At 45.8% G+C, this 27,139-nt stretch overlaps 1 protein-coding gene across 1 annotated transcript; it reads left to right on the top strand.

Moving 5' to 3' along the window:
* Positions 1–1,364: 1,364 nt before the first annotated feature.
* NUP188 (nucleoporin 188kDa) lies at positions 1,365–27,137 on the top strand (the record flags this gene model as incomplete). The annotated part of the gene is made up of 43 exons (XM_010145690.1): positions 1,365–1,419; positions 1,994–2,067; positions 2,542–2,626; positions 3,281–3,361; positions 3,836–3,880; positions 4,499–4,591; positions 4,763–4,882; positions 5,282–5,493; positions 5,864–5,978; positions 6,505–6,705; positions 7,380–7,469; positions 8,048–8,113; positions 8,646–8,765; positions 9,211–9,337; positions 9,450–9,605; positions 9,947–10,073; positions 10,691–10,778; positions 10,868–10,944; positions 11,114–11,228; positions 11,570–11,690; positions 11,923–11,989; positions 12,413–12,541; positions 13,739–13,872; positions 14,229–14,335; positions 15,117–15,323; positions 16,025–16,194; positions 16,545–16,614; positions 17,247–17,314; positions 17,975–18,167; positions 18,680–18,757; positions 19,112–19,197; positions 19,655–19,800; positions 20,935–21,116; positions 21,503–21,703; positions 22,323–22,415; positions 22,620–22,778; positions 23,515–23,652; positions 23,985–24,059; positions 24,748–24,957; positions 25,640–25,771; positions 25,909–25,979; positions 26,361–26,490; positions 26,704–27,137. Coding segments are annotated over 43 exons (5,185 nt in total), but the record flags the coding sequence as incomplete, so codon positions are not given.
* Between the last annotated feature and the right edge of the window lie 2 nt (positions 27,138–27,139).

Genomic DNA, 27,139 nt, shown 5'->3' with positions numbered 1-27,139 from the left:
CGGCTCTGTGCGAGTGTCAAAGCGACAGCAGAGCGGGGGGGGCTGTGTGAAGGCAGCTGTTCAGTGAATCCCCCCTTCGGCCATCACGTTTCGTCGGTGCCTTCGTTCCTCCGCAGCACGGGCTTTTATCGTGATGGTTTTGTGCTCCGGAGCGTTCCTGGGTGCCCGTTTTTTATTGAATTAACGTGTGTAAGGGGCCAGAACACGACTGTTACGTGTGACCAGATAAACAGAGCGTTCCTTCCTTAGCGGTCGTGGAGCCCAGTTAACAAACTAGCCACAGTCCGTGGACTGCTGTGGTCGCGGAAGAGGTCTGGGGGGACGGCAGAGTCGAGGGGCTGGCTGCTGGGCTGCACAGCGATCCTCTTGATAAAATCCTGCGGGCTTTCGGTGCTCTGGGTGGCCTGGAGAGAGTTGCTGACCAAGTCAGGAGAAGCCGGTACACAGGGAGGTGCATCTAACTGTTGAGGAACTGGCAGGTCGAAGTTATGTGGATAGATGTACTGGAAATAATAGGTCCTGTCATTCATTTAAGTGGCAGCACGTGTCAGAAGTTGCAGATGACTTTCGCTGCCGTAGTGAGTTATTTCGATGATGCTGTTCTAAAAATAAGTTAATGAGTGTTCTCGCTTTTGGATAGACAGTTGTTGCATGGGGAGCGGTGGTGTTTAACTCCTGGTTTGTATTACGTTGCTAACAAATCATCGTTTGTCTAAGTTCCTGAAATATACTTTTCGGCAAACATCTTTTTTCAGAGGTGTTGTAGGGAGACTCGTTTTCCTGGATGCTTATGCCAGGGTCAGGGTTTGATCTGTAGTACCTGGTAGTGCAGATTGGCTTTTCTGTAGGGTTCTTGGGTAGAAACAAGAAGCCGACAGTAAATGTTTGAAGACCTGTGGCAAATCATTCTACCTTATGTAAAGGTGTTGCAATTTTTCAGTTCACCCGGTTTTATGTTCCACTTAGAGTGAAGGATGAAACTGTTACAGAAGAATTTGTTTGGAGGAAAGCATCAAACACAACCAAATAAAATACTGCTCTATACTTTTATTACATTTTTACTATCCTCAAATGTCCAAGTAGCAAAATCAAATTAAACTGATGTAAATGTGATACTTCTTTGATATGAGTTTCCAAGTCTTGCTGTATCAGTGGTCACCCTCTTTGGGTCTTTCCTGGGTTCTTCCAGGACACCTGAAGCTGGTCAGCTGAGAACTAACGTTCCTTAAATGATTTTCCTTATTTCTTACATTGCAGTGTGATCTGCTCTGAGTTAATTGCAGGTTTGAAAAGGTGTAAGATGAATGGAAGCCTGAGTAGTGTTCCTCAGTAAAATACTCTCTCCTTTTTCCCCGTGTTTACAGGAGCAGCAGAGAATTATGGACAATTCTTCTGGGAAGATCAGCTTTAAGAGAACCAGTAAGTCTGTGTCTTGCTGAGCAGGTTTGCCCGTCGCTGAATGGACTCCGTGGCCAAATAGACTATTTGTACAACCCCTTGAATATTAGTAAAAGTATGTTTTGCTGCTTTTCCCTCTTCCTTAGCGTGATTTTTGCTCCTCCGTCTCCACTATTTGTTCATGCTCCACTCCTTGTTTGTAGCTGCCTCTTAAACCCCCTGGAAGGGTGTATGTGAAAAGGTGGTTCCCTTCCTGGAGCGGTCTAGGCTGTTCATGAGTGGTACAGCCCGCTTCCTTGTTTTCAGGGGCAGAGCCTGTGCTTTCAAGAGTTTGCCTGGCGGCTGGAAGTCCAGATGTTTCTGAACCTAGTCCACTGCCTCCTGTTTGCTCTCCCTTCCCGTGGTTAGGGAAGGTAACAAGCTCTCACATACAGTAATGCGCCTTGAATCACTGTGTTTCGTAGATGCTTGTCTTGGGTTGTTCCTGTCTCTCTGTGATAGCAAAATAAATTTTCTTCCCTTAAATTTAACAAATCTGATACTTAGCAGCGTGCATTGAGGGGTCTGTTCAGCAGTGTTTGTTTCTTTTTTTCAGGCACAGATTGCAGCAGAATTGAACAAGCACTGGCAGAGGTTGTTAGAGGGGCTTTCATACTATAAACCGCCCAGGTACGGTAATTGCCTGATTCTAGAAATTAACCTCTAAAATGGGCTAATCAGTAGAGGAGCATCTTGATTACATAGAGTTAGATTTTTACTCTCTGGCATGACTTGAAATCTTAGAATAGGAGTAGCAAGACAAAGTGCTTAATCCACATAACGTTTTTGGAGATGAAATACAGACCAGAAAGAAGTAACAGCGGTTTCTGCTGTCATTACTCCTCTTGGGTAGCTCCTAACCCTTGCATCTGCTGAGCTGCAGCGATCATGGGCAAGTGTGCAACCTGTGCAGAAGGGTCTCCTCTTGACACACAGTTGTCCCAGAAAGATACCCAGGTTCCCTCACTGGAGTATTGTATGGAACATTGAAAGACCACTGAGGAAAGAGCCAATGTTTAGTTTAACCTGACAAAACCGAGGACCATTTAGTTCATTCCATGTGATCACTGTGTTTTTAATGTCTAAAATTTCCTTTTCCTTTAGTACGACTTCAGCAGAAAAAATAAAAGCTGATAAAGATGTAGCTGCTCCGCTAAAAGAGTTGGGCTTGAGGGTCAGCAAGTTTTTGGTGAGTGAACGTGCTGCCTGATCATTTCATATCCCTGCGCTTGGGATGGGTTGTTATCGGGGTTCTGATACTGAAGTAAGCTTGTTGATGTTGAACAGAGGCAAACTTCAGTTCTTTTCAGTTCAAAATAACCTAGAAGAACATGCTTAGGCTGTAGGTCAGAATTTTTAAAAGTGGTTAGTGACCTTGAGGTGCTTTGGTTTTTCTGGTTATCATCCCTTCCTGCAGCAAAGGGCTCTGCGCGTGGTCTGGGGTTCTTCCAAGACATCTCAAACAGCTCAGCTAAAAACTGCTGTCCCTTAAATCAGTTGCCGTGTTTGAAGACAGTGTCTCTGTGCCTGCGAGGCTGTGTTGGCTCAAGCCGGCAGTCTAGGATTCAGTGACTGCTGGCAGTACCTTTATTTAAGTGACTGTTCTGCTCCTTTTCCTGAAGTTAAACCAGGTACATCCAAGTGACATCAAAGCTTGTGTACTTGGCTTTAAACAGAAGTGATGGCTAAAGCAAGCAGTGCCTGACACAAAAGTATTCTTTTGGCGTGTCTTGGAAATTATTTGATTTGAAGATAAGAGATTTGTTTTGGAGAGAAACTTAATCTTTAATGAATTTGGTTGCCTTTGACTTGGTTCAGAGTATCTCTCTTCTTTTTTTTACAGGGTCTGGATGAAGAGCAGAGTGTGCAGTTGTTGCAGTGTTATCTTCAAGAGGATTACAGAGGAACACGGGACTCCCTGAAGGTCATAGCTCCCATTTATGTTCTATTTAGTCCACATCTTTCCTTAAAACCAGTAGTTTGCTGATGTGAGTCACGTGCGAGTCTGAGTTCAGGTTTGGAAATGGCTTTGTAGCTTTTCTTCTCTGAACATACAGTGCTGTAGTGCTGCAGTGAGGAAATGTGATGGCAGATGTCCAGGCCTAACTGTCTGGTACCTCTCCCTGCCCGAATCTCTCTGCAGGAACTCAGCTCCTCTCTCTGGCCCAGGAATACAGGAGAGATACAGGTTTGCGAAGGAGAGTGAGTGGAGACGAAGGACAAATATGTAGTTAAAAATCAGTGTTTTGGCTTTGTGCATTTGGAATCTGATTCTCCAAAAGAAATGGAAGAAAAACTGTCTTTTGTTTATTTCAGTCTTTTTTTTTTTGAACATGTATTTTGTCAGTAGGTGTTTCTGCTGTAGGTATTTCTACCTTTTGCTGTGTTTTGCTTACAGACCATTCTTCAGGACGAAAGGCAGAGTCAGGCTCTGATGCTGAAGGTTGGTCATGTCCATTTGTATTTTCGGTTGAAATTATCGGTTGACAGAGAGCCAACTTTATTTCTGTGGATCCAGGAAATCTGGAATAATTGAACTATTCCTTTGTACAGAGAACAAATTTCAGAAGATTCTTCTGAACTAGAGGGATATACATGTAGATAAGAACAGTTTTAGTAGTTGCTACAGAAAGGAAATTTTAGGCTTAATGTCAGGGAATTTAGCTGGGCGGATGTATGGTCCCTTGTTTTCTAAAGCTCGTAGGTTTGTATGTTACAGTCTGAAGTGACAGCTCGGAAGTGGAGACTGACAATCAGATCTGACAGGATAACAGGGATGTGGAATGAGAGATCATCTCTGTTGTTTTTTTTTCTTTTCCAAGTTTTCTCACTTAGCATGTAATTACAGACCTGCCCCTATGGGCATGTTTTATTGAGTTCTGTGAAGTTAATAAAGTATGTTTTTAGAGAACTTAAAACCTGCTCAGTTGACAGTCCATTTGTGGTAATGTTTGAGCACTCTGTTCTCGTGGTGAAGACCTTGGCAATGTATGAGGAGAGGAAAGCGTGTGGGCGTTGGGCGCGATACCAAGTTGATGCTGATGACACTGTATATTCACAGCTTGCTGACTATTACTATGAAGAGAGGATCTGCATTCTGCGCTGCGTCCTTCACCTTCTCACCTATTTTCAGGACGAGAGGCACCCTTACACGGTGAGTACAGGAACCTCCTCCTGGCTGTGATGTCAGTGAAACAGGCTGAATAATACATAAGTTGTCTAGTAATTGTCCACTTGTGATTGTAAAAACCACATGAGCGTGCATGTGAAAAATGAGTTTATCTATTTGTTTCTTTAAGTTCATTTATTTATTTGTTTATTCAAGGCACAATACTTCCAGTGTGTTGAAAAGTTGGACAAGGAGCTAATTCCTAATTACCGGAAACAGTTTGAAGCGCTGTATAAAGCAGAAGCTCCGACGTGGGAAACACACGGAAATCTCATGGTATTTTGTTTCTTGCTATTACTTACCGAACTTACAAAGTCTTTCCTTACATGTTGTGTATTAGAAAATGTGTGTGTGCAGATGCGGTTAAAAAGCATGTTTCTTCTGGTCCAAGAAACCTAAGATTTGTGTTCCCTCTTAACACCACACACTTGTGCTCATGGAGTAGCGTGGAACGTGTCGTTCCTTGTAACAGATCCATTGCTCGCCCTAGGCTAACAGGTCCATGTAGGAGCAGTGGTTCATAACCTCTCCGCAGCAGCATGCTCTGCATTTATAGTGGCTCTCTGTGCCGCGGGCTGCACAAGCTGCTGAAATACTTCAGCACTTCCCAGTTTCTAACGGCTTCGACCGCCTGTGAGCTTTGTTGATATGCTGATAGAACTTCTCCTCGTGCAGACAGAACGCCAGGTTTCCCGCTGGTTTGTGCAGTGCCTCCGTGAACAGTCCATGCTCCTGGAAGTCATCTTTCTCTACTACGCGTACTTTGAAATGGCACCTGAGGAGCTTCTGGCATTTGCAAAGATGTTCAAAGAACAGGGATTTGGCACCAGGCAAACCAACAGGCATTTGGTAGATGAGAGCATGGATCACCTGGTGGATCGTATCGGGTGAGTATCGTGTATGTTGGTGAAGTCAGTATGGAGCAAAACAGTTGTTCTCCTCAGGAAAGAATTATTTCTAATTCTTGCTGCTGCCTCTTGAAATCCCCTCTATTTCAAGCTGAGCTTCTTGTGATGAAGCCAGAATAGCTTTTCTGGTCACTTTGGAGGTTTGTGGTAAAGTGAAGGTGTGATTGCAAGGCAGAGGTGTGTCCACATGCTAGCTTTAATCTACTGTATAATCTTGCCTCTGGTGAGAACGGCGGTGAAGACGCAGTGCCACTCCTTCTTAGCTGCTCTAGTGGTAAAGTGAAATTGCATCTTCCCAGTCCTGTGCTGCTTTCTGACCTAATTGTTTTTATTCTTTCTCTGCTTGTAGCTACTTTAGTGCTCTTATTCTGGTGGAAGGCATGGAAATCGATTCCCTCCAGGAGCGTTTCTTGGATGACAGGACAGAGGAGCACAAGTTAGCCAAAACCGAGACTATCCACCAGGTAAAGCACTGGCAGCGTAACCCCTCATCAGGCCTGACAATGCAGAGCTTACTGTGATTCCCAGGCAGTGCTGCTTAAAGATTCTGTCTGTAAGTTTCTGGTCCTTGGCTTTGTTGACCAAGCGTAGGAACTAGCATCCACAGAACATTCTGGGGCTTAGTAAGAACGAAATAATTCCTCTCCCCCTTATATTTCCTTGGTTATTCTGAGCCTTTCTCTGAAGAAAGAAGTGTACAAAGCAATAGGCATTGTGAAGTTTCCAGAAGGGAATGAAACAAAAGATTTGTAGTGTCAGTGCTTTTAAGACAGAGAACATCGGAGGTTAGACCACCTATAAATCGGTAAACCATGCAGGAAAACAGACTGAGGCTGCAACTATGTAATTTGGTCACCTGCGTGTTTGAAATAATTACCTGCAAGACAAAGGTGACTGTCAGCAAGAAGATGCGACGAGCTGAATGTGTGCCAAGTAGGAGCTGCTTTCAGAAGATCTCGGTTATTTTGCCTCTGTCTTGTCTCTGCGCAGGAGATGGACAATCAGCTGCTGCAGTTAGGGGATGTCTCGCATCATGCTCCGGTGCTTTTGGCCTGGGCTCTGCTCCGTTACACCGTTAACCCGGAGGAGTCGACAAACATCATCAGGAGAATGGGCAGCACTGCAATCCAGCTGAACGTTTTCCAGTATCTGACAAAGCTGCTGCGATCGCTGAGCAGTGGGGGGAAGAATGTGAGTTTCTTGTAATCACATATGTAAGCTCTGGAAGATTTTTAACTGCTCCTGAGGTAAAGGTGTGATGGGAAGGGATGATTTTGGACCAAGGTTCGTTCAAGCAGAGTATGCAGTAAAGCGTGTTTTATCATCTTACCTTCTTTCAGTGAAGGTCAGAAATCAAGTTGAAATGAAACATTTTAATGCCCAAATAATAATAAAAAAAGCTTTTGTAAGTTGCGGAGCGGCAGCTCTTTTGAGCAGAATAGACTGTGTTTAATCACATCGGTCGATTTGCTGCCGTAAGTGCACTTGACATTGTGGATCTTGAATATTAGCTGATTTAACTCTGCTCTGTTCTCCGTGTATGGCTTCACGAGGCCGTACTGTCTATGAGAGTAAGCTATTTTGTAGGCAGAAACCAGTGAAAGCAAATGCTTTTGATTTCTGTGAACACTGAGTGCTTCTTTCCGTTGGTGTTTGGAAGGCGTTTCTAATGATAATGGCAGTGGCAAGACTTCTCATTTCAGTGAAATATTTCATATTAATGTTGAGCTTAATTCATCACTGTTTCCTTTTTGCTGCCCCTCTGCTGACTGCAGCAAGGCTGTAGAGCGGACTGAGTACAGTTACAGTATGTTCTGGAATTCTCAGTCTTTTCTGTAACAGCCTTGTGTGTTTTTCCTTCCCAGTGCACTGCCAGCACAGCTTGTATGTGTATTTACGGACTTCTTTCCTTTGTCCTGATGTCCCTGGAGTTACATACGTTGGGCAATCAGCAGGTAAGAGTCCAAGGCTCATCGCATCTGTTACCTAATTTAAAATACCTGTCGTAGCTGATGCTAATTACTTCTGTTAAACTGTCATCCTGCTTTTGAGACTGCAGACTTTTTGTGACTTAGATCTGAAAGGGTGATTTGCTCTTTTTCCTACTGTGTTTACACAATGCAAATTTACCAGACACCTCTGCAGACTGGCTGATAGATAATGAAAGAGCATATCTTGCCCCTGAAGTCCTGTGGATTTGAAACGAGTGGTTGGTGTGTTATTTCCAAAGCAACAGCAATAACACACACTCCATTTCTGAGTTTGAGAAGACATCATATAGCCCTTGCAGGGTCAGTGGGCATCTTTGTCCTGGCCAGTCTGCTCACGATGAGGAGCATGGCTGTAGGCTGGCTGTGTATTCTGGGTGTATCGGTTGGTTGGGTGTTTTCTTCTGTTTTGGCTAGAGGAAGTAGTCACAGCTTGGCTGGTAAACATGGAAACTTAAATTCCAAAGATGTGGCAGAACTTGGCTGGGATGAAATATCCCTCTGTAAAATAAGTTGTAATTTCTCCATCTTCTCTTCCTTTGAAGGACATAATTGATGCTGCATGTGAAGTTCTGGCAGCTTCCAGCATTCCTCAGCTCTTCTGGAAGACGGTGAGTGTGTTCGCAACTTCTTTGACCTACCGTGCTTATAACTGAAACCTGATAAAAGATCTCCCTTTAGGAGAGGAGCAGGCTGGTTGTATTTAGTTAGTTTCTAGGAGGGCCTGAGGAGCTGGTGTTCATTTGTATCTACCTTTGATTTATTTTTGCCCTTTCCTGCTTTTTAGGTACAGCCTTGGCTTTGCTCTTGAAGGATACTGGAACAAGTTTTAATATAGGTGATAGTTGGAACCAGGGCTGGGGTTGCAAGGATTGAACTAACTGCTGGCAAAAGCATCATACTTATTTTTTTTCTTGTTGTCAGAGAATTAGGATGATACGTAATGCATTACAGCTGTAATTCCTGCCTTATACTTGCACACTGCCTCATGCTTTAGTCTGTGCAAGGACTGGAGTGGTACTTTGGTGCATGATTGATGTTAAATGTACAACTTAAAAAGGAACCGTATCCTCGTGCTGCGCTGAGACTGTTTTAGCATTTCTTCTTAGTAGTAAGACATTTGTTTTCTGTTTTCTTCACCAGGAACCTACTGCAGGTCTGCGTGTTATCCTGGACAGTGCATACGGGATGTTCCCCCATCTTCTTACTCCTCTCCTTCAGCTGCTCCAAGCCCTTGTGTCTGATAAATCTACTGCAGAAAAGGTACAGGATCTCTCTTGGTGTTTGGGAGATGGTTTATTTCAAGGCAGGGACAACATGCTGCATGATAGTCCTGTGTGATTCTTTCTTTCCAGTACGTGTGCTTATCTCAGTTGCAGTCTTAGGTAATAGGCATTAAACTTTCGTCAAAGAACAGGGGACAGGGCTCCTTTTCAGTCCTGTGCTGTTGCAGGAAACTGTTTTCTGGCTTTTAGAAAACTTTTCAACTCTAATGATTGAAGGTTAGTTTTCCAGGTTGTACTCCTGATCTGTTAGATAGGACTTGTCTGGACACGGGGGCTGTCTAATAATGTCTTGGTAGGGTTGATGTGTTCGAGGGTATTGTACACATCAAGAAAACTTGTCTATTCCTGGAATGACATGGTTGGTTAATTTTTAAGAAGGTCTGGCTCTTCGGCTGTATCGTTTAACTTCTCTCTGTATGCAGGTATACAGTTTCCTGGACAAAATGTACTTCTATATCGAGCTGTACAAGCATAAACCTCCTGACGTGATCTCTCATGAAGATGGCACACTTTGGCGAAGACAGGCGCCAAAGCTCCTCTATCCCCTTGGTGAGGAAACTGCACTTAACCTTTTCTTACTGAAACGCACTGGGGAATTTAGTTCTTTACCTGGCTGCTAACTCATCTGTGACCGTGTTTCACCTGCTTCTTCAATCTGTAGGACTAGGTCAAACAAATCTGCGGATACCTCAGGGAACAGTGGGCCAAGTGATGCTGGATGATCGGGCTTACTTGGTACGATGGGATTATTCCTACAGCAGCTGGACTCTGTTTACCTGCGAGATTGAGATGCTGCTCCATGTTGTGTCGACAGCAGGTGAGATAGCCTGGGAGTATAAAAGAGAATAAATGATTGCTGTTTGGTATTAATTTGAGGTTAATAGTAGGTTTGAACAGCTCTGAATAAAGTACTTCAGTACTTCTGAAAGAGCAGGGAGTACTTTCCCAGAAACCTGATTGTTAAATTGTTATTATAATACTGTAAAATTCACTCTGAAAGTCCAAGACCATGTAGTGAGAAGGAGAAGTTGAAATAGCTAAAACAAATGGATTTTGGAGAGTGATTGTGGGGGCGTGTGTAAGAGCGATGTGCATTGTTCCAGATTTGATTACTGCTTAAGTATGATTTGCATTCCAGTGTTGGTTTTCTTCACCCAGATGTCATTCAGCATTGTCAGAGGGTGAAGCCAATCATTGACCTGGTGCATAAAGTCATCAGCACTGATGTGTCGATAGCAGATTGCCTTCTGCCGATCACATCGCGAATCTACATGCTGCTGCAGAGGTAAGGTGCTGACCCGTTGAAGTCACTGCCAGTGGAGGAACCTGAGGAGCTGCAGCGAGCTGGAAGAACGGCTCATCGCTAATTTTGGCAAGAGCTTTGGGAGAGGCGTGTCTCAGTGCTGGAACTCCCCCTGACTGGTGTTCAGTTCTCAGCACTGTTGTGGCTGTGTGGTGTTTAATGCTTCGACGCAGCAGAATGGCCCCTCTTCCACTTCTTTCCTGAATGTTGTGCAATTTTATCCACGTAAAGGCCTTTTTATTGGTGGTTATATTTATGTGAAAGGGGAATAAAACGCCATTAGAGCAGGACCTTTCAGCTGTTAGAACAGCTGTACTGACTAACCCTCTCAGCGTTCGCTGCCTGGGAATTGATGTTCTGCTGCATAATTACCGTTCGCTGGGACGGTTTTGCCTCTTGCAGTAAATGGTTCTGACTCAGGTGTGAGGGGGAGGTGACAAGTCTAGACTGGAACTGCAGACTCTGGTGTCTGGATTTGCCTACTTATATTCTATACTTATGTCCTTCAGTGAGAGGGAAGCTTTTTTTGATTAAGAAAACAGTCTGTAGGCAAGTCCACGGGTGGCAGTGCATTTAATCGTGCTGTTTCTCTTCTGTAGGCTAACAACTGTAATCTCTCCCCCTGTGGATGTTATTGCTTCTTGTGTCAATTGTTTGACAGTCCTGGCTGCTCGGATGCCAGCCAAGGTGAGGAAATGCCCTTCTGGCTTTGCTGGCTTTGAGAACTAGCAGGTGTATGTGAATGAGAGGGAATATCTGTACCTCTTCTCTTGCAGGTTTGGACTGACCTGCACCACACAGGGTTCTTACCATTTGTTGCCAATCCAGTGTCCAGTATGAATCATGCAATTAGGTATTTGTGATCCCCTCCTACCTCCTTGGGGTTTTTTTTTTTTGGGGTCTAACCTGTTCATAACATGTCCTAAGAACGTTTTGCCAGTGTGAAATCTGTGCATCCAACATCTCTCCCTCATCTCAGAATCCTGCTATTCATGTAACAAACCCTCTTGCTCCTTCCACAGTGCAGAGGGAATGAATGCTGGGGGCTATGGGAACCTGTTGATGAGCATAGAACAGCCTCAAGGCGAGTACAGCGTTACCATCTCCTTCCTGAACCTGCTAACAACTCTCGTCCGGGTGAGTGCTTCTGGAACGGCCTGCGTGGCAATCAGCTGTGAGCTGTCACGATGGGGAAGTGAAGTACAGCCATGTCTGAGGTCGATCTCCTGTGCAGTGGGTCTTTGTCAGTAATCGCTGGTTGAGACTCCCTTCCACGCTACTGCGCATGTTTTCTCTGTAGTCAGGTTGTTTCAAAAAACTGCTTTGATTCATCTGATCTACAAAAGAAGTTGTTCGTGTATCTATGTCTCCATGCTCAATAGTTTTTTCCCACTTCAAAGATATATGGTGTTTCTTCCTGCAAAGTTTTCTTGTCCTTTTAACCAGAGGGAGAACAATAACGTTTCTCTCTCTCCTAGGGACAACTCGGTAGTACCCAGAGCCAGGGGCTTGTGCCCTGCATTGTGTTTGTCCTGAAGGAGATGTTACCAAATTACCACAAATGGCGTTACAACTCTCATGGAGTCCGAGAGAAAATTGGTAAGGATGCTGAAGGGGGAGGAGGAGGAGGGGATAGAAAGGATCACCTGTCTTCTCAGACAGAATGTGCGAATTTTCTTCCTTTTTTTAATCACAGCTTTTCTAGGGGACATTTGGGATTTGCTTTGTACATCTACCAGTATTGCTGGGTGCTGTGATTTATTTGAAAAGAGTAGGAACTAGGCAACAGATCTTCCCAAACCCCAAGTAATCCATTTTATCTCTGTTTTAGGATGCCTGATTCTGCAGTTGATCCATGCTATACTGAATTTATGCCCTGAAATGGATCCTCGCAGCAGGTAAGGCAGGGGATGGGTTTCAGATGGGCAGTAGCGTGGCTTACAGTGCAGGAGTCACTATCGTTTTTTGTTTTCAGTTTTTGAATGCAATGACAAGGAGTGAGCTGGCATAGTTGTGTAGTGCTTGTTTCAGCTCTTTTCTGCTTTACTAAGTACAGGAAAGGTGGAAAAGGGTTGGGACAGGGCACGCCACGTTGGTTTCTAGAATACCTGGTGAAGAAAGAGAAAGCAGTAAAGAGATTTCCTGGGACAGACTGCCATCCACTTTCCCATTTGGTGTATCCACAAGGAAGTAGAAAGGAGAATAAAGTAGGGGTTCAGTGGAGATGTAGAAAAGAGGTTACTTTGTGGTAGTTTTCTGAGCGCTAGGTGGGAAAATACTGCCAGTGCTCCTAGGGATGATGTGTTGTCTGTGCCTTGCAGCAATGCCCCCAGCCTCCAGTCCTTGTGCATCTTCAGCCTGGCCAACACGGAAGCGGGACAAGCTGTCATTAACATCATGGGCATCGGTGTGGACACTATTGACATGGTAATGGCCTCCCAGTCTAGCAGGTGAGTGGTGTGTTTCCTTTCAGTGGGGTGAGGAAGGAACAAACGACATTCAAAATGTCGCTTTGACTTGATTGTGTTTAACGGGGCTGAGCATAGCGACTCGCCGTGGCAGCCTGCCTTGCGTGCTCTGGAGGAACCACCTGGGTTGTTCCAGGTCTGTACAGTCTGTGCTGTACGCTCTCCATTTCATGCAGTTGTTTTAGTTTTCTCTTTTTAAATGACATTTGGAGTATGCGGGCGGGTGTCAGTGTGCTCAGTTGTTTAATGTTTGCTAGCAGTTAAATTCACTTGAACTCAATTTATGATTGAATCACTGAATTAGAAGCAAGGGGACTAGAGCCAGCGTTAGAAGTCCTGTGTCTTCAGGTAGCACCAGGGTTCAAGTCAAGCTGTGCTCAGGAATACATTGTAGTAAAGCTTGAGCTGTAGTTTTGGAAGTGCTGGTGATGATCAGTCTATTCAGGGTGGTTCTGAAGGCAGCTTGAAGTACTCTGGAAGTCCTGAAGATGTCTTGAGTGTTGAGCACCTTAACTTCCTTACTGTGGCTCCCTGAAGCTGGAATCTTTGGCTTCAGCTATGGCTGAATCTCCTTTCCTTTGTTCTCTTTTCCTGGCCAATTTTACTTGACACGGAGCCGGCCAAACTTGCTAGCAGGTTGCTTCTGATAAAATCTAACATTTTTTTTCTTGCAAAACAAGCCTAGAAGGGAATCCAGACTTATTGAGGAGGAAGCGAGACCTATTTAAGAAGCCTTTTTGGCTTTGATGCCTCTCCACAATGTTTGTCTGATAAGGAAAATTTTAGGAAAAAACCAGACTTAGAAGCCACGTTTATCTCTTCATCCAGTTCTGGTTCATTAAGATTTCTATGAGATTTGTTCTGTAAATGTTTCTCCCTCTGTTTTAATACATTTTTAAGTCTCTGTGTCCCAAAGAGGAAAAAAAAAGACAATAGGTTGTTGCTCTTTTTCTTTTTTGTTTGACATTGAAAAGTCAGGGCTGGGTAGACAATGTTTTTTGTGGATATGTGAGAGTTTGTATTTTCAGCAGCTGTTATGTGGTGACATGAGAGTCTGAGTAAAAATGTCTTATAACCCTCGTTTGACGACATATAGAATTTCCTCTTTGAATGTTGTGTGAATAATAAACATTGGTTGTCCACACAGTGACTTACTTTGGTTTCTTTTTGGAAACACAGTGATGAGTCACAAGGCCAAGGTCAGCTGCTGATCCAAACAGTTAAGCTGGCGTTCTCGGTTACCAACAATGTCATCCGGCTGAAACCCCCCTCCAGCGTGGTATCTCCGTTAGAACAGGCGCTCACTCAGCACGGTGTGTATTACTCCATGGGGGCAGCCTGGGCAGCTCTGCTTCTGTGCTCTTTGCAAAGAACCGGTGTGTGTCTCATTACCAGCAGTAGTTAAGATTTCAGGGTTCCAAAAAGTGGTGGCAGACCGCCTCTTCTCCCTCCTTTAAGGCATTCTCCTCTGGGACAGCTTCTAAAGTGTTAAACAAACATAATGAGATGGGTGTAATTACAGAATGTAGTGAATCAGCTGCCTTTGGTAGCTCTGGTGCTTCGTTTGGAAGTCTGACGTAGTTCTCACCTGCTGTGGAAACCATTATTTGGTAAATAGTTACATCTTGTTGCAGTTTCTTCTCTTTGATTTTAATTGTGTCCTCTCCAGGTGCTCATGGAAACAATCTTATTGCGGTCTTGGCCAAATACATTTACCACAAGCATGACCCTGCACTTCCACGCCTGGCCATCCAGCTGCTCAAACGACTGGCTACGGTAAGATGAGAATCACACAAGTGCTCCTTTGCTTCTCCCCTTGCGACTGATCCACCAGTGAAATTCTTTCCAGGTAATTTCTTAGGGAGCTTAATGCAAGTCAGCTGAAGGCAGTGTGGACTGGAAGCTGTAAGGTAGAGCACACTAAAAATCATGCAAAGAGCCTTTTAGTTTTTTAACATCATCTTCTGCTGTTTCAGACGTCACTCAGCATCTCACTGAGAGGATTCACATGAGTGGGGTGTTTTCTGCCAAGTATTTGTACCTCCACTTGATCTCTTTCCACCTTTTTGAGCAACTCTCTCAAGCCACGCTCTTAAATACAGTTCCTGTACCTTCTTAACTGGAACTTTAGATCTTACTGAGAAGAGGATCCTATTTCAGTTTTTATCAGGAACTTTCAACTTTGTCTTTTAGACTTACTTTTTGGCTACTAAGCTTTTGAGTACATATATGCAGTTTTATTAAAGCATATAAATCCAGCTCTAGGCTTATTTCAGGAAACATTAGTCCTGGTTTTTTTTTCTGACTTTACCTGTTTTGTCCTAACCCTTGAGAAACAGGTGAGGGATAGAGCAGAATTGCCAAAGAGGAAAATTGGATCAATTTGCAGGTTTCTTCCCACTTAATGGCAACGACTTACTTTTGAGTTCCCACATGTTCACAGACTCAACATCAGCTATTTTGGCATTCCAATTTGAACCGCAAATCACGTTTTATATAGACAAGAAGTGTTCTGAAGAGTTTGGTTATTTTGGCTTCTGTTTCCTTCCGTTTGCAGGTTGCTCCCATGTCTGTTTATGCCTGCCTGGGCAGTGATGCTGCTGCCATCCGTGACGCCTTCCTCACCCGCCTGCAGAGCAAGATCGAGGACATGCGTATTAAGGTCATGATACTGGAGTTCCTCACAGTGGCCGTGGAGACACAGCCTGGGCTCATCGAGCTGTTCCTGAACTTGGAAGTGAAGGATGGCAGCGATGGGTCAAAGGTAGAGCAGCAGATACTTGTGCGAGGACTCAGTAGGTTTTTATGGTAGCATTCGTAGCAGTCTCTTGGCACTCGGGTCTAGAATCTCATAGTTCTTACGTGAGAAGAACGTACACATCACACCTGATGTGCTTAATGTAAAGATAAATGCAGCTCGCAGTTACTGTTTCCCTACAATCAGAGAGAAACTTTCCCCAGTATCTCAGAGCACATCCTGAGTTAACATAAGAACAGCTGCTGGGTCAGACCTCTCTTGACTCTGGCGGTGGCCAGTCAGTGAGAGAGCTGGAGACTGAGGTAAAATGGACAATATCCATTTTCCAGAATTCCCACTTCGGTGGCTTGGGTTGGGACTTTCTCAAGTCACTTACTCTTACTAAGTCTTAGTTTAGCTCCTTTTTTTATTCCTCTGGAAATACCTTTTTTTATTCCTCTGGAAATACCTTTTTTTATTCCTCTGGAAATACCTTTTTTTTATTCCTCTGGAAATACCTTTTTTTATTCCTCTGGAAATACCTTTTTTTTCTCTCCTGTGTAGAACTGCATTCCTTGTAGCCACATACAAAATATATGACGGCATCACATACTCGGGATTTATTTCTGTATGTATTGTTCAAGTGGAATCAAGTGTGTTCTGCTTTAACAGGTGCCTCCACAGTGGTTCTGTGGTGATGTAACCTCTCCCGTTTCCTTTTGCTTTAGGAATTCAGCTTAGGGGAGTGGAGCTGCCTCCAGGTGGTCCTAGAGCTGATAGACTCCAAACAACAGGAGAGGTACTGGTGCCCTCCCCTCTTGCACCGTGCTGCCATTGCCTTCCTGCACGCTCTGTGGCAGGACCGTCGAGACAGCGCCATGCTAGTTCTGAGGACAAAGTGAGTTCTTGTTTCTCTACAATCTGTTTTCCTTCCTTTTGTCCAAGACGCTTTTTCTTTGGTTCATCAGACTTTTCAGGCACATTTGCACCTTAGCCTTTGTGCGAGGGTATGCAGTGTGTGGGTGTTGAACTTAGTCGCTCAGGAGGGAAGATCAGAAGCCCCTACGTGCATGTTCAGAAGCAAACATATTTCTTCTGTTTCTTTCATACAAAGCTGTGCAAACTTGTATTTACAGGACAAATTTTCTTCTATGAAGAGAACTTCTATGAAGTTTGGAACAGTCAAAATAGTGCTAGGCACGTGGTGTGGGAGAGAGAACTGATATTTCTTCTGTATGTATCTTTTAGGCCAAAGTTTTGGGAAAATTTAACCAGTCCCCTCTTCGGGACCCTTCCTCCGCCCTCAGAATCATCAGAGGTGAGCTACAGCCAAACAAAATGAAGGTAGTTCTGTACTTGTCAGAAAAGGTTCCTAAGTGATCTGTGTGGCTCTTCCCTCTGCTTGCAGTTTTCTAAAGAAGGTGTGATCAAGTGGTTTAAACCCAGGCAGGAGATGAAGTGAATGTTTTCTGGCTTTGCAGAGGCTGTACAGCCATGAAGTGCATATTGAAATCCTCAACTCTTTGTACACCCACAAAACAACAATAGATGTTACGTAGCATCTGTGGGAACGCTTCCTCTTTGGAAGGTGTGCTCTCTGTAGTGTATCCATGTCCTGTGCTGTTTGGCAAAAGAAACTTTTTTTTTTTAAGGCATAGCTCAGGCTGACTGGTATCCCAGGGCATCGATCAGGTTCTTGTTATTCTTCCTTTCTGTGGGAGTTTTCCCCTTCCTTACAGAAGCCCGGTGCTCTCACCCTTAATACTGCTTTGAACAGAGTTCTTTCCTTATTATCGCCAGTCCATGGTCAAAGGACATAACTATTGCTATTGTGGGACAAAACAAGTCTCCTGCAAGACTGAAGTATCATGTATGGGTAGGGGTAAATCAGAATTCCACTTACCCACAGAGCTAGGTGCTCAGATTCTGCTTTTCTTTTTGTCTTTATAGCTCAGTGTCTTGGATACCTGTGCCTTAATCATGAAAATCATCTGTTTGGAGATCTACTATGTTGTCAAGTGAGTCTTTGTGTATTGTTCAAGTGTCCTTCATCCCTGTACTCTTTAATTACCTAAACTGTGGGTGTTAAATCTTGATAGACCACGCAGGTTTTGAGGGATAAAGTACATATAATCCTGTGAAAACATGGAACAGTGATTTATGAACAAATTGCAAACATGCCTTTGAGATTCTTGCAATCACCAGTTGCAGAAAGAGATGCTAGAGTCTGCAGTCTCCAGGTGATAATATTAGTTGTAGTATTTCCTTGTATCTGGAATGAGAATTCACAGTATTTATTAAAACAAATTGTAAACTCGGCTAAGTACACCCACTATAGTGATTCCTGAACAATGTTTTAGTAGTTTTTGCCCGGTTGTTTTGGTCTCCTGATCATAACTGCCCTTAATATGTTGAAAATACGTTAATCTGTTTAATATGTTGAAAAAGTCAGGATTAACTAAAATTTCTGCTTAAAAAAAAAGTCATAGATTTTCTTCAGGGATCATGTTTTTCTTTCACATTTGATGCAAAAAGTGGGATTCCCTGCACAGGTCTAATGAGTGGAATAACCTTCACTTGCAAGCTGTGTCCTTGGCTTTCCTTCCTGAAATCTCAGAAGAAGTGTATTTTCTGACCCAAGAATAAATGAAGATAACTTCTCCTCTTGATTTGGTCAGGGGCTCACTGGATCAGTCCCTGAAAGACACACTGAAGAATTTCTCCACCAAAAAGCGCTTTGCCTATTGGTCAGAGTATGTGAAGTTACTGGCATGTCATGTGGCAGAGACAGAGGGCAGCAGTGCCTCCATCACAGAATACCAAATGCTCATCTCAGCCTGGCGGATGCTGCTGATAATCTCCACTAGCCATGTAAGAGCCCCCTCTTATCTTCCATGATGATCAGAAATGAACGTTTGGAACAACACAGTGCGAGCTCCTTAGGGCTGGTTAAGCCATAAGGAAGAACTGCTGTTTTGTCTTTCAGTTCCACTGTAGATGTGCTCACCACACCAGCTGGCACGAGCATGGTGCAAGAGGTTAGAGTAGGTGGTGTTTTGCTGTTTGATCAAAATGAGCATAGTGTCTGTCTGAGCAGAGGAGGGAGGTAGTAAATAATTTTTATAGCAGTTCTAAGTAATTCTGTAATCCCGAAGAGATGATGCTGCGTCAGGCGAGGCCGGGAGGCACCACTGGGGAACGAGTCACTGCCGACTCGTCAGCTGTTGATGTAACGCTTCAGCGATTGCTGTGAAACTGCATCGTTCAGCAGCTATAAAATTTGATGAATTCTTAAAGAAATTAAAACAGTAGGCTAACGCTAGACTGCAGAGAAGGTGCATCTTTTGTTGTGCTTGACTGATCTCTGTCTTTGTGGGTCTTAGGCGGATATAATGCATCTGACTGATCCTGCAGTTCATCAGCAGTTGTTTCTGGATGTGCTAAATGGGACCAGAGTTTTGGTAGGTGGTGTTTCCTGTGAGTTCTTTAATTTCCCGGTTGCACACCTTCTTTGTGCTGTGGGGAGCTCTATTTCTGCAGCTGCTTGCTCTCACAGGCTTTTTAGATCCTGTGAGACTGAGCTGGAACAAAGTCTCTCCCTGAATTGATGAGCCTTTTATATAGCTCTATTTTGAATGTGTCCTTGGCAACAAAGAGTGACCCTGCAGAGAGTCCTGACTCTGGTTCCCCCGATGCTGCTCGCTGCTGAAGAACAAACTGGTCATTTGGTGGTGGTGCTTGGGCTGAGGCTTTAGTTCTTCCGTGTACTTCCCTGTGACTATTGCAGCTGTGACTCCCGCAGTATATCTTCTTAGCTCCTAGTTCACATGTCAGGATCCTGTCTGCACCTGGGGTCTATGCTGTGCACCCTTCTTCTGATCCTGCTCAAGCAGTGGAAGAGGTAGGTATTTTGTTTGGATAAGTATTAGTCACTGCTAAATATAAAAACTTGGGAGATGATGTTTAAGTGTTTTGCCCTGGTGAGATTTCCGTAGTGATTGGGGAGGAAGCTGAAGCCTTATAAAAGAATTTTCTTTTGGGATGGCAAATGTCTGTAGGTTGTTGCTGGAATCTCTTGTGGCAGTATGTATATAGTTTGATTTCCTGCTTGCTGGGGAAAAGGGTATCAAAAAAGCTTTTGTGATAGTCCTGAATTCTCACTGTACTGAACGTCTAGTGAGATCTTTTTAGACTGAATGTCTTTAGTGAGATCCAGGTGGTGACTTAAACTTTTCTTGGAAGAACTGCGTTTGTTTCTAAGTTATTTTTATAACTTATGATGCACACAGCTTAGTCAAGCCAATATATTTATTGAGGGATCTTACCTAATCTGAAGAGCTCTCCCTTTTTGTTGTCAGCGAGTTGAGTTCTGTGGATAAAATCATGAACTCCTTGACGCAGATTCTGGAGGGAGTTCTACAGGCGGATGAGCAGATGATGGAGAAAACCAAAGCCAAAGTGTTCTCAGCTCTTATCACCGTTCTGCAAATGAAGGAGATGAAAGGTGAGGTGGTGTCTGCCAAGAGCAGGGCAGATGTGGCTGAATAACCCGCTACCCTCCAGCATTTCCGAGATAAGAATGAGTTGGTTTTAACAGTAGTACAAGGTGCTGAATATAGACACCAACCTGTGGGACCTCTCTAGTTTTTTCTTGCTTGTTTTAGCTAGTTTTAGAAAGAGGTGAGGTTTATCACTCACACTATGTGTATGTCTTCCCTTCCCTGGTCTTTCCCCAAAAGCAACCTCTGTTTGATCAGTTGGATCAGACAAGATAGGGGTGCCCGTGCGCTGTTGAAAATCGCTCAGCGGGTGTGGGAGGGACACCCTAGTAATGCCATCTCACAGAGCGACGGCAGAGCTTGGATTCTGACATGAATTGCTCCTTAGAGATAAAAAAAAATAAACACAGGATGGTCTGAGGGAACATTTTATTACAAACCAGAGATGTGGTGTGGTTGTCACTGGTGGGACATCCTTCTCTGCAGTAGCACTGGAAGACCCTCAGTGGAATCTGGGCGGTATTTCTCTGTACAGCACATACAAAGACAACTGTGGTGCTGAGAAGCGTATCTGCGTATCCCTTGTCCCACTGCTTGGGCTCTGCCAGCCCATATATTGTGGACAATAAGTAGAAAATGGACCGTTGGGTTGTTTTTAAATGCTTTTCTTTGCTGCTGAATTGGAGTTTGCAGTCACACTGGTGGTGCAATTTATTGTAAAGGTTTTGATAAGAATGTAGGATTTCTACGGACTTAGAGAACATAGACTGCACCCAATCTGCGTGGGCCAGTATCAGCAATCTGGAGAGGTGGGTAGGAACTGCTGTAGTGAGCAGTTAGGGGATAATCTCTCCGTAGTAGAGCTTAATTTGTGCTTTGAGATGTCATGAGTTTCTAAGGAATTCCTGGTAAAACTACTTGTTTTTGTTATCCAGATGATCGTCTAATCCCTTATTACATCCTCCTAGACTTAATCACCCGACTTAGTCACCGTTCCTCACAATCTGTTCTGCGGGTTTTGAAATGAAAACAGGATAAATACTAACTCCAGGGAACGTGGCCCAGGGATGTTATCAGTTAAACTGGAGACCAAAGTACAGGGATTGTGCGTTAACTGTTGTCTGTTCTGTGTGTCGCAGTGAACGAGATCCCACAGTACTCCCAGCTCGTGTTGAGCGTGTGTGAAACACTCCAAGCTGAGGTCATTGCACTCTTAGATCAGACTCGACACAGTCTGACCTTGGGAGATGCTACAGATGACAAGGACAGCATGGAAACAGATGATGCCTCTCGGGTGAAACACAAGGACCAGCGAGATGGGGTAAAGGACCTGTTCATCTGCTTTGCTGCCATCGTTTCTTCTCTCTAGACAAAAATTCCATTTATTTCTGGAACAGTTTTCCCTTGCAGCTGGTTGCCTTCAAAGGAAGAGCCGGCAGTTTCTGTTTCAGGATTTCTCCAGGTCTATTTTGGCGCACAGCAGTCTGGGAAATTGGCTGATGCTGTCTTTCAGATCTGTTCTAAAAAACATGGTCACAGTTACTAATACAGCCAGAAAGCGTGCAGGGCGTAATGGGGGGTTTCCAGGTGCCTTATTTTGTCACTCTGAGAATGATCGAACTTTAGATTGTGTTAGTACATGCTCTCGAGATTTTCTTGACATCCATGTCAAGCCTATGCCTTGTTCTCCTTCCCTTGTCGCTGCAGGTGTGTGTTCTGGGTCTGCATCTGGCTAAAGAGCTCTGTGAAGTTGATGAAGATGGAGACTACTGGCTACAGGTTACTCGGAAAATCCCTGTCCTTTCTACTATCTTTGACACACTGGACATAAGCTTGAGAGTGAAACAAAACCTTCACTTCACAGAGGCCTCGTTTCATTTACTGCTGACCTTAGCCAGGACTCAACAGGTGAGAGAGGCAGAGAAATGAGGGCGATACATTTTTAATAGGAACCATCTCTCTCAGGGTCCTGTCTGTGATGTTGTGGAGCAATGAGCTGTGAAGGGTTTTTCAGAGGCTGGGAAGCTGTAGGTCCTGTACACACACCCGCTTAGCTTGCCTTGTTCTTCTCGATAACGGGCCAGCCGGAGCAGAGCAGTCATTTAGAGCAGGCTCTTGTGCTGAACGTGTTCGGCAATGCAGATTATCCCCCCGAGTTAAAACAGCAGGAACTCTCGGAACCTGCTTTCTCATTAGTTACAGTAAAGTGTTATTAATCTACTAAACATGCAGCTAGGTGAAGCAAGGTTGTGCCAAGGGCAGGCCTTTTCAGAGGTTATGTACGCACCGAACCGGGTGATACCAGCGTGGATTCATAGTGCAGCCAGGCAGGTTGGGTCTATGGGAGAAGTGTTGCTTTTCCTGATACTGAACTTTAACGCTGTAGAAGAAGGGTGAATAGATGAAAGCACTCTAAAAGGGTGGTGACAGTGCAAAGGACTAATATCTGATGCAGAAGAAATCTCTTTAGCCTCAGAGGGAAGAGATACATGCAGATTTCAACAGTGGTTTGCTCGCTCTCTTGTAGGGAGCAGCAGCAGTGGCTGGAGCTGGGGTCACGCAGAGCGTCTGCCTGCCCCTCCTGAGCGTGTACCAGCTCAGCAGTAATGGAGCCATTCAGGTGGGTGCTGCTTCCTCCTGGGTGGGAACGTGCCAGGAGAGCTCGCCAAGCCATGCCTTGCGGGCTGTGGTTGGAGCAGAGCCCTTCAGGTGTGGGAAGGACAGCAGCTGCCCCTGGAGACTTCCAGAATGGTGCAGCGCGTTTGTGTGCTGCACCGGGCAGCAATGGAAATACGTAATTTGGTTTTGTATGTGATTTGTTCAGACATCTGCTTCATCTCGGAAGTCTCTGGATGCCCCCTCTTGGCCTGGGGTCTATCGTCTCTCCATGTCACTGATGGAGCGCCTTCTTAAAACACTGAGATACAACTTCCTGACAGAAGCATTGGACTTCGTCGGAGTCCATCAAGAGAGGATTCTTCAGGTATGTCACAGACTTCCTCTGTGATGCTTCACTTGGCTTCTGTGTGGCAGTAGCAGCAGAAACATGTCAGAAAGTGCAGAAGCATTGAGAAGAGGCTCCTGCCTCAGAAAACCTTAAAACAGAAATAATTCAATAGTGGGAGCAGGAGGACAGAATATTCCAGCCCTGTGGTCAGGCAGGGAGGATTGTTAAGGTACCCGTTGGAGCTGGGCAGTCACCATCTGTTCATCCTGTTCCCTCCTGGGGTTGTAACTTCGCTGCGGGTGTTTCATACACCTGGTCAACGCAGCAGCAGAAGTGGGAGTTTGATGGGAACTCACTGTGTGGAGCTGCTCTTGGAGGTGGTTCAGCTCAGCTTTGCTCAAATAATGAAAACGCTGTGGTCAGGGCTCAGCCACCTCTCACCTCGCAAGCTCTCATGTCCTGCACTACTGGAGTGCCCGTTGCGGCTGGAGCGTGTCGGTGCAGACGGGCTGGAGAGCCCTGTCTGTACGTGGGTGCTGAGCTCCCTGGCTGTAAGGCTGCTCCCCAGGCCAGCAGCCCTCTTCTCGTGTGGCAGGGGAGCTCGTGAAGCACACTGACCTCCAGGAACATAAAGTGGTGTGAGTCTAAGCCGTGAGCTGTTCACGAATGCATTTTCTGTCCCCCTGTGTCTCCAGCTTTTTCTTCTAGAGAAGAGATGAGGCTTTTCTGATTGAACTCTAACCAACCTGATTTGCTTCTCTCTCTTTTCCAGTGCCTGAATGCAGTACGGACAGTACAGAGCTTGGCCTGTCTGGAAGAGGCTGACCACACTGTGGGCTTCATTCTTCAGCTCTCCAATTTCACAAAGGAGTGGCATTTCCACCTGCCGCAGCTGATGAGGGACATGCAGGTAGGAGTCAGGATACTGCTGTGGATATACATTGCCTTGGAGCACAGGGATTTGTGTGTGTTAGGAGAAAATGACACTGTCACCTTTTCATTGCTGCTGTTTTAATAGGAACTATTGGAGGAAAGATATAACTGCTGGGGAGCTTGGACAAATAACTTGGGGAATTGAATGTCTTGCTCTCAGTGCCAGGTGACTCCAAGAAGATAGAGGGAAATCAAGAGGCTGGATTGATCCTTTCTGGTGGTCTCTTTAACTGCATTTTTTAGCTTCCAGCAACGGCAGTGAATAGGTGGGTTTCGAGCTTTTAAGAGATTTCTCCTTATTTATTTCAGGTGAATCTATGTTACCTGTGCCAGGCCTGTACCTCCCTCCTGCACAGCCGCAAGATGCTCCAGCACTACCTGCAGGTGAGGATGGGGACCCTAAGCCAAACTGCGATTGGGAGGGCCCGTGCTGCCTGTGAGAAGGCAAACATTATTCCATGTCCCAGCTCTTGGATATGGAGTTGATTGTCATGAATGCCAGTGGTGATTATTGACAATCGTCAGCAATTTAGGGTTTGCATTTCTCCACAGCAAAAAAGTGTGCAGAGAGTAGTGGAGACTGTGAAAACTCTGGTCTGTGTCGAGCTGGTCATAGAGAACAGCAGCCTGTGGTTGACTGGTGCTGCTGTTATCTCACAGCTGGCTACGCTGCAGCAGGGAGGCTGCGCTGCTCTAGTACTCCAGTGCCATCAGGGAAGCCACTGCTGACCTGATGTCCTTGATCTGGTTTAATTTGTCCGGGAGGGATTGCTCTTGTTCTTGGGGAATCTGCAATTCCTGAGGTGGAGGTGATGCCTCGCTGCTGGTGTGTTAGTTCAGCACGGCTGAGGCTTGGTGTGGTGCTGAGAGATTCTTTTTCTGGAGTGTGGAATCGGAATAGCCTCTGCAGCTGCCTGCCCCGAGGCACACCAAGAGTCATGTCCTAGCAGGTGACATGCTTTGGGTGTCTCATTTCCTTTTGTTCCTAGCATTTTTTTTTCCCTCAAAGTATTGGTCTTAGTGCAAAATAATCGTATCTATATTCAAGACTTTCTTTTTTCTTTCTCCACAGACAAAAAATGGTGATTCCCTTCCATCAAGCGTGACTCCACGAGTGCAGCGCAATCCCCAGGCCTCCTCCAAACACCCCAGTCCCGAGTCAGAGGCAGCAGAGCAGAAGGCGCTGCTTACAGTGCAGTACAGCCTCTTGAAAATCCTCAGCAAATCTCTTGCCACCCTGCGCCATTTCACCCCTGACGTCTGCCAGATCCTCCTCGATCAGGTAGAGAAAGAGGAGAGATGCTGCTCCCTGAAGGGGTTTGTTTCCAGCATTTCAGTGATGTTCTGGGTGTGTGTAGTGAGGCACCACTGACCCACCACACGTCTGTCTGCGGTTCTTCAGGAAGCAGGAAGGCAGGACACGAGAATGGGGCACTGCTGAGGGTGAAAGGAAGGCTTGGCTGAGCTTCTGTGTGACCTGCGCAGTGCTGCGTGCTCTTAACCTTATTGGGGCAGTGATGACCACAGACCTCCTGTGTTGGTGTGACCTAGTGGCTGGTCTCCAGGTTCAGGAAAAGGAAGGTTTAATCCTCGATTCTGGCGGTGTCCTGCTGCTGGTTTCTGGATAGTGAACGTCCTTTCCCCCATCCTCTGGGTACATGTGCCTGAGCGTTTGAAACCGGTCTGGGAGCAGTCCTGGCCTCAGCCTGCTGCTCGGTGGCAGGCTGTACAGCTTGGGGGTTGGAGAAGGGTCATTCATGTCGGGAGAGCCACAGAGCCTGATTGTGCAGCACTGCCAGACCGCTCTCTGCTGCTCCCTCTGTGTGCTCAGGATTTGGGGGATGATCTCAGTGCTGCTAGTTCTCCAAACAAAAACGTGGTCCAGGGACGAGGTGTTCCTTACGCTGTGACAATAGTATGCTCATGGCCCCAGGGGTCACTTACTCCCCTTTGTTTCTCCACAGTCACTGGACCTTGCTGAGTACAACGTGCTCTTCGTTTTGAGTTTCACCACACCAGCCTTTGATTCAGATGTCGCACCTTCCTTTGGGACCCTCCTTGCCACTGTCAACGTGGCGCTTAACATGTTGGGAGAGGTATGGACCACTCTTCTGTGTAGGAGGGCGCAGCAGCTGCAGTGATCTGAGAACACCGATTCCACTGCGGTTTTGAAGAGTAGGAGTGTTTCCTCTTCTGTATCTCCTGTCTCTAATGTCTTTTTTCCCCCTTTCAGCTGGATAAGAAGAAGGAACCTTTCCCTCAGGCTGCAGGGCTGAATATGCAAGAGGGAACCAAAACCCTCAAGTAAGTTTTTATCTGTTTGATTTAATCATGGCCGAGGAGCAGAACCTAATGCTCCTCAGCTCAGAACTGAGCTCAGGTTGCTTCAGAGCTGCCCCCTCTGAATCCAGGAGCTCACGTAGCCCATCGGAAGCTCTCCAAAGCAAGCCAGGATTTTTAGTGGAGGGTGTTTGAAGCCATCCCATCTTAAGATGCAGTGCAGAGTTGTGTGATGCTTGTTTATCAGGACATTTAAATCAGCCTTCCCTGACGGCCACAGGGGGCTCTGCTCTGCAGAGGGTGCTTTCGGGCGTCACTGCTCGAGTCCCCTGTGAGTGACATCTAAGAGTATTTGACCATGAAACTGGAGTTTGACCTTTTTGGCCCGTCTGTTTCTTCGTACAGGTCTCTGCTCATGTTTACAATGGAGAACTGTTTCTACCTGCTCATCTCCCAGGCTGTTCGGTACTTGAGGGACCCAGCCGTGCACCCCCGCGACAAGCAGCGGATGAAACAGGAGCTCAGCTCGGAGCTGGTAAGCAGCTCATACCGTCCCTCGCTGTTCAGTGAGAGTGTGTCTTGTGGGAGACGGTCCTTAGTCTTTGGCTGCCCACAGAGCCCATTCCCCAGCATGAGTCGACAGTCCTGGGCATTGTGGGCTGCACCCACTGTGCCAGTTCCTCTGCCACCGGGAGGAGAGGAGCGAGTGTTTGGAAGAAGCTAACTTGTTACACGCTTCTGATTTCAGAGTACGCTGCTCTCCAGCCTGTCTCGTTACTTCCGCCGTGGTGGTCCCTCTTCACCTGCCAGCGGGGTCCTTCCCTCCCCCCAAGGAAAATCTGCCTCCAAGCTGGGTCCCGAGGGGCAGGAGCCTTTGTTCCAGCTCGTGCAGGCCTTTGTCCGGCACGTGCAGAGATAGACGCCGTCCCGCCCCGGCCTCCCTTTTCAGTATGCGCACTGGAACGGCTCCTGTCCACCACAGAAGGCGTCACCTTTGGCAGAGCTCGTAACAAGGACTGGGCAAGGGAGGGAGGCCTGGTGTGGGCAGTGGGGTAAACCGAGCTGGAATCAGCAGCGAGATCCCGTTGATCTCTTGCAACCCAGTAGCAGAGTGAATGTAAGGGAGGCCAAGAGCGGCGCGTCGGGGATCAGCCCACGTGCACAGCCGGCTCGCTCCCTCTGCT

This window comes from Buceros rhinoceros, unplaced genomic scaffold (genome assembly GCF_000710305.1).
Source record: "Buceros rhinoceros silvestris isolate BGI_N320 unplaced genomic scaffold, ASM71030v1 scaffold7631, whole genome shotgun sequence".
Taxonomy (NCBI): Eukaryota; Metazoa; Chordata; class Aves; order Bucerotiformes; family Bucerotidae; genus Buceros; species Buceros rhinoceros.
Note: the sequence above shows the minus strand (reverse complement) of the source record. Positions and strands in the feature narration are given on the sequence as shown.